General features: G+C 35.3%; 1 protein-coding gene across 1 annotated transcript in view; it reads left to right on the top strand.

Moving 5' to 3' along the window:
* TPR (translocated promoter region, nuclear basket protein) overlaps nt 1-6,919 on the top strand; it is a 62,671-nt gene that overhangs the window by 40,659 nt on the left and 15,093 nt on the right. Inside the window, exons 37-42 of the mRNA XM_010853070.1 lie at nt 351-623; nt 1,525-1,673; nt 2,321-2,404; nt 5,276-5,473; nt 6,246-6,377; nt 6,860-6,917. Coding sequence (XP_010851372.1) covers nt 351-623; nt 1,525-1,673; nt 2,321-2,404; nt 5,276-5,473; nt 6,246-6,377; nt 6,860-6,917 — 894 coding nt within the window. The remainder of the gene's footprint in view (nt 1-350; nt 624-1,524; nt 1,674-2,320; nt 2,405-5,275; nt 5,474-6,245; nt 6,378-6,859; nt 6,918-6,919) is intronic.

Raw genomic sequence — 6,919 nt, forward strand, 5'->3', positions numbered from 1 at the left:
TGCTGAGTTTTCCAAATTTGCTGGCATATTGAGTGCAGCACTTTCACAGCATCATCTTTCAGGATTTGAAATAGCTCAACTGGAATTCCATCACCTCCATAGCTTTGTTCGTAGTGATGCTTTCTAAGGCCCACTTGACTTCACATTCCAGGATGTCTGGCTCTAGGTGGGTGATCACACCATCGTGATTATCTGAGTCGTGAAGCTCTTTTTTGTACAGTTCTTCTGTGTATTCTTGCCACCTCTTCTTAATATCTTCTGCTTCTGTTAGGTCTAGAATAGGGAAGGGTAATCCCAACTTTGGTAAGAATAGAAACCTTAATGCATTAGATGTTCTAATTGTTTTTCAGCCATGCAGTCAGAAGGGCCTGTGGAACATGTTCCAGTTTTCGGAAGCACAAGTGGATCTGTTCGTTCTACCAGTCCTAATGTCCAGCCTTCTATCCCTCAACCCATTTTAACTGTTCAGCAACAAACACAGGCTACGGCTTTTGTGCAGCCTACTCAACAGAGTCATCCTCAGATTGAGCCTACAAATCAAGAACTATCCCCAAACATAGTGGAGGTGGTTCAGAGTTCACCAGTTGAGCGGCCTTCTACTTCCACAGCAGTATTTGGCACTGGTAAGACTAATTTTAAAATGAAGTTAGAGTAGACCTGTGCATTTACAGTTCCTTGAGTATATTATATATCCTGAATATTCTTTCTACATACTTGTTTTCTATAGGGTATTAAAGGAGATGATTGTAATCCTAACATTTTATGTTTACTGCTGAATTCTAATTTAGGTCACTGATTTTTGTCATTAAGATCTTTCTTCCTTTCCAATTATTTCATCACTGATTTTAAAGGTGGTACAACCCATAACATGTAATATTTACAGTTGACCGTTGAACAACACAGATTTGAACTGCATGGTCCACTTACATGTGGATTTTTTCAGTAGTGTGGTGTTTCAGAACATCACAGCAACTGCACATCCTCAGTTGCTTGGATCTGCAGATTCAAGGAATGGCAAATTTGGAAGGACAGTGCCCCTCCCTAAATTGTTCAAGGGTCAAATATAACTCAGTACAAGTCCTGAGAACTAAAAGATGCCTAAAAAAAGATCATGTAAGAATTTTCAAATCTTAAACATATAAGGAAGTTTTTATTTGTCCAAGGAGCCTTTAGATTTATAAATTATAAGAAGGCCCTATATAACCTTTGTGAGTAGCAATTCTATAGTAATACAGTCACAGTGAGTTAGATATATTACTGTAAATGTTGATTGGCTTTATTAACCAAAAGTTAAGTTGATAGTATGAGACCATTGATTCAGAACATAAATTTATCTTTGTTTACAAAGACCAAAAAAATTTCTCTTTGTTTATACATAAATTGGCAGGAACAGATTTTGTTGTTCTATCCAATGTTTACTGTGGTTTTTGTTTTTTAGTTAAATGATCAAGATGTTTTCAGATTAACTTTAAATTGAGCTGTTATCATGCTGTAATTCAAGATTTAAGTTACATAATTTCACAGTTTCAGCTACCCCAAGTTCTTCTTTGCCAAAGCGTACACGTGAAGAGGAAGAAGATAGCACCATAGAAGCATCAGACCAGATTTCTGATGATACAGTGGAAATGCCTCTTCCAAAGAAGCTGAAAAGTGTTATACCTGTAGGAACTGAGGTATGTAAAGGTCTTTCTGTTTATTTTTACTTCTACCAATAGAAACAAGATACTCTTTCAGTTACAGCATTATTAAGTGAATGGAGGTTTGGGGGGTCAAAATCCAGAAAATACTGCTGTTAGTAGCAACGCTTCCACTGACAGCCCTGGTACTATTATGTAACGTTGCCAATACTGTTGTATATTCTTCTCATATGTTTTATTGAATTTCCAATTTCCATTTTAAAAACAGTTACAGAAACATAGAATGAACTCCATTTCAGCCTTTTTTTAAAATTCAAAGAATAAGGAAGTTTATAGCCTCATGGGTGTTTTAAACTGGTACCTGCCATTTTTTCCCTCTGGTTGACCAAAATGGTTTTCCTTCATTTTATTTTGTTTAGGATAAGTTGTAATGAATTGTTTTCTTGCAAGCATTGAGACTACTAAATGTGTTTCACTGGCATGTATTTAGTTAATGTTCATTAACCTTATTTTGTATATACCAAAGAAGAATGTTTTTAAAAGTAAATATAAGTGAAAATTTCTGATGTATTGTTTCATAAAATTACAGATTTGAGTTTTATTTTATTGGGAGACCTAGCTGAACAAGTGTTGCTTCATCTAGTGAATTGATACGATTCACACACTTATATGTCCTGATGCAGGAGGAAGTTATGGCAGAAGAAAGTACTGATGGAGAGGTAGAGACTCAAGTATACACCCAGGATTCTCAAGATTCCATTGGAGAAGTAAGTAAAATACGGAAAGTAAGGTAAACAAATGATTGCTTGAATGAAATGAGCTTTGACAAATTGAAATATTGTTTGGACTTCTATTTTCAGTATACGTCTTTTATATTTAACAAAATATTATTAAAATTGCCAATACAATTTCTACTTTGTTTTACTTCTGATTAGTGTCCTGCCTTCTAAATTTTATTAAAGAAATGTTTTTCTTTATAGAAGGCACAAACTTTCTAAGCTAAGAGTTGTCACAAGTAAAGATTATCCACTCTTATGTATTTGAAAGGACGAGCTGGTTGAGTCTTGCATTTATCCATAGTGCCTATTTGTTGGTCCTCAGTTGCTCCCCTCTATTGCTTCCCTTACTAAATTAAAATAATCTCTGAAAGGAAATGCATTTGTATACATCTTCATCTTTTGAACTCTCATTGAGGCTTCTCCAGAAACAACCTGACTAGTGGAAATGCATAGACTCTGAAGATATAAACTCTAGCTTTTGTTCATTACTTTACCACTTAGAAGCTGTATGACTATAAGCAAGATGTTAATTCTCTTTAAACTTCAACTTTCTCATCTGTTGGAATAACTTTTAGTCTTGTAGAGTACCCAAAATAGTACCTGCCATATATTAGGCACTCAGATTAATGCTTTTCTTCCATTCCCCTGCCCTACAAACTGAGAATTCATAATTTATAGCGTGTGTGCACGCATGTGCATGTACTCAGTTGCTCAGTCGTATTCGACTCTTTCAACCCCATGGACTGTAGCCTCCAAGGCTCCTTTGTCCACGGAATTTTCCAGGCAAGAATACTGGAGTGGGTTACCATTTCCTTCTGCAGGGGATCTTCCCAACATAGGGATCACAACTTTGACTCTGGCAACTCCTGCATCAGCAGGCAGATTCTTTACCATTGTACCACCTGGGAAGTCAATTTATAGTAATTTATTTGTAATATTATAACATTAGTTAACACAATTCATTATTATATGCCAAGTGTAGTTAAAATATTTGCATTTATTAAATAATTTAATCCTCATAACAGATCTGGTCACAACCCTGTTTTATAGGTGAAGAAATCAATGCCTAGCTAAGTCATGTACCCAAGTTCTCATAGCATTGGAGCTAGAATTTAATCTCAGGTTGTCTGTTTTTCATTTGTCTTGTTAAGCTTGAAACAATACTTTCTTCTCTGGGTAAAGTTTTAGGACCACTTTATTCTAAAATTATTTTATCTGTATAAAATAAAGAAACTGTTTCAGGCTAATCACAAGTAACCACAGATTGCAGGTACATACTGGTTTCGTAGATGCATTAATTTTCTAAGGTAATTTTTTCAGATTTCCTTGACTACCAACAGAAAATTAAACCTCCAAGATGAATAGGTAATATTCTAAATGGCATCAGTTTCATGTATCTTTCGGAGAGGGTTATACCTGAAGATCATAACAATTTTGAAATAAGATGTAAATTTCGGTGTTATTGCCAGACTTGGTTAAATTATACTAAAATATTTTGTACAAAGCATTTACTTTTGAGATTGACAAAATTGTCTGTGACTCAGAAGTGCCATTGGACTTTGCATTCTGCCTTCTAGCGCTGTCTACTCAGTGTGTGAATATGTAACAGTTCATTTTTCTAATTTTCTGACAGTGAAGCAGATGTTCTTTGTAAGTGTTGTTTTTCTTGAAATAAGCATGTCAGTTTGAGTTACATTTTTAATTATACCATGACTTACTCATTTTTTCCATTACAGTAAACATCCTTATGAATGATTTAGTTCATAAGGCATTGTTTCTGCCTTGTATACCAGAAGGAGATTTTGGAACTCCCTGGTGATTCAGTGGTTAGGGTTCTGCGCTTCTACTGCAGAGGGTGTGTATTCTGTCCCTGGTCAGGGAACTAAGGTTCCACATGCCATGTGGCACAGCCCGCCGCCCCCCACCCCCCCAAAAAAAAAAAAGATTTTGCTGAGTACTGAACTAAAAAGTAAACACTTTTTTGTAAGAAATATCAAAAATAAAGTTAAATTATGGTTTATTTCAGTAGCTAAAAATATGAAATTGTTAGATTAAGGAAATACTGGTATATCTTTAATGTGGTTTGAAGACTTGAGATAGGGTGTTTAGAAAGGGGGAGAAGTGTTTGTAAAAAGATAATTGTAATAGTTTGTCTTATTTAGTGTGTTTTACAGATGGTTTCTGGTTTGGGGAACATTTTTTGTCTTTTTTTTTTTAATTATATGTTGCAGTTCCATGGATGTTCTTTTTTCTGATTTTGGTTTGCACTGTTAACTCACTGTGTTGGCTGTTGAGCACTTGAAATGCAACAAGCCCAAAGTGAGATATTCTTAAATATGAAATATACATTGGATTTTGTAGACATATTACAAATTTTAAAAGATAGGATGAATAATTCTTATATTGATTCCACACTGAAATGATTTTTGGCTATATTAAGATTGTTATTAAAAATTGATTTCACTTGTTTTTTTATGTGACTGCTAAAATTTTTTAAATTATACATGTGAAATGTATTGTGGCTCACATTATATTTCTGATGGACAACATTCATTTACAGTACCACCCTGGTACCTTTGACATATACACGTGTCTGTCTGTCTGTGTGTGTGTGTGGTCTATCTTTTTTATTGAAGTATTACCAAGTGGGATTTAGAATAATTTTTCTATAATAAGATAGTAAAGAGACCCAAAACATTTATTTTGAATTAATTCTGCTTTTGAAAACAACATTTTTTAAAATAAAATTCTCATAGCCCATTAGTATTCTTTAGCCTTTACTTATATCTACAGTATGTCACTGATAGTTTTAAGTATAATTGACTATTCTTTATTCATTTATTTTTTGTACTTTTAAAGGGAGTCACCCAGGGAGATTATACGCCAATGGAAGACAGTGAAGAAACCTCTCAATCTCTACAAATAGACCTTGGGCCTCTTCAGTCAGATCAACAAACAGCTTCATCTCAAGATGGTCAGGGCAAAGGAGATGATGTCATTGTAATTGACAGTGATGATGAAGAGGAGGAGGAGGATGAAAATGATGGGGAACATGAGGTGAATTTGATTTGAAATCATTTATTGTTTTAAACTGAAATTCTGATTCCCTGTCACTTTAAGTAGATTGTTTTGCTTTTCTTTTATCCTGATTAGTTCTGAACTTAACATTTGGTAGTGAAATTTGCATGGAGCAAGTGATGGAAAGTCTCATTTGTTTTAATGATTACTAAGTCCTTTAGGATTTGTTAGATTAATTAATCTTAAATCTCACTGATAAGTGACTAGATTTAACTGTAAGCACTATGGTTTCTGAAAATAAAAGGATTGTTTTTTATTTTGTGGAACCCTCATAGTTCTTTTCAAAAGAAATTGAAGTGTGAAGATAATTATTTTTTAAGCAAAACTTCGCATTTTGTTTTGGGTGTTAGTTTAGTATTGACACCTTCTCCTTTTTTGATTCTTTTATTAATCAAACTAAGTATTTAAAAGCTTATAGTATTTCACCATTTTCTCATTCAATGCCACATTTTAAATTTAGAATCAAAGTGGACCACTTGACATTCATTTGACACCTAGAAGTTTTTATCTTTGAATTGATCTCATATGGACAGTTAGAACTCGGAGTTGACTGTTAACAATATTAATTCCAGTAAGCATCACAGTTTTGATTCTTGAAGCCACTGAAGTCTGAATTCCATATAACTTTCAGGACAGCTCCTGTATCCTCATCAGTGTGGTGTCACTTAAATTTCTAATCATGGTATCAAGATAGTGTAGAACATGTATACCATATCTTGTATCTTTATTTATACTTGGGATTTTTTACAAGGATTATGAAGAAGATGAAGACGATGATGATGATGATGAAGATGACACAGGGATGGGAGACGAGGGTGAAGATAGTAACGAAGGTACCGGCAGTGCGGACGGCAATGACGCATATGAGGCTGATGATGCTGAGGTAACGGGCCAGAATTTGGACCGTCATTGTCTTCAGGAACTTGCTTGGTACTTTCCAAGAGTATAAAAATCCTGTATTGTCAGAACACTACAACTTTTCATATCTTTGGATTTTTTGTTTCTGCTGTCGTTTGCAGAGAAGGCAATGGCACCCCACTCCAGTACTTTTGCCTAGAAAACCCCATGGATGGAGGAGCCCAGTAGGCTGCAGTCCATGGGGTCACTAAGAGTCGGACACGACTGAGCGACTTCCCTTTCACTTTTCACTTTCATGCATTGGAGAAGGAAATGGCAACCCACTCCAGTGTTCTTGCCTGGAGAATCCCAGGGATGGGGGAGCCTGGTGGGCTGCCATCTCTGGGGTTGCACAGAGTCGGACACGACTGAAGCGACTTAGCAGCAGCAACAGCAGCTGTCGTTTGGTTAATTATTGAAGATAATCACGTGATTTACTTGCATTTAGCATTCATATTTTGTTTTCAGGGTGGTGACGGGACTGATCCAGGTACAGAAACAGAAGAAAGTATGGGTGGAGGTGAAAGT

This window comes from Bison bison, unplaced genomic scaffold (assembly GCF_000754665.1).
Source record: "Bison bison bison isolate TAMUID 2011002044 unplaced genomic scaffold, Bison_UMD1.0 scf7180017864322, whole genome shotgun sequence".
In the NCBI taxonomy this organism is placed as follows: domain Eukaryota; kingdom Metazoa; phylum Chordata; class Mammalia; order Artiodactyla; family Bovidae; genus Bison; species Bison bison.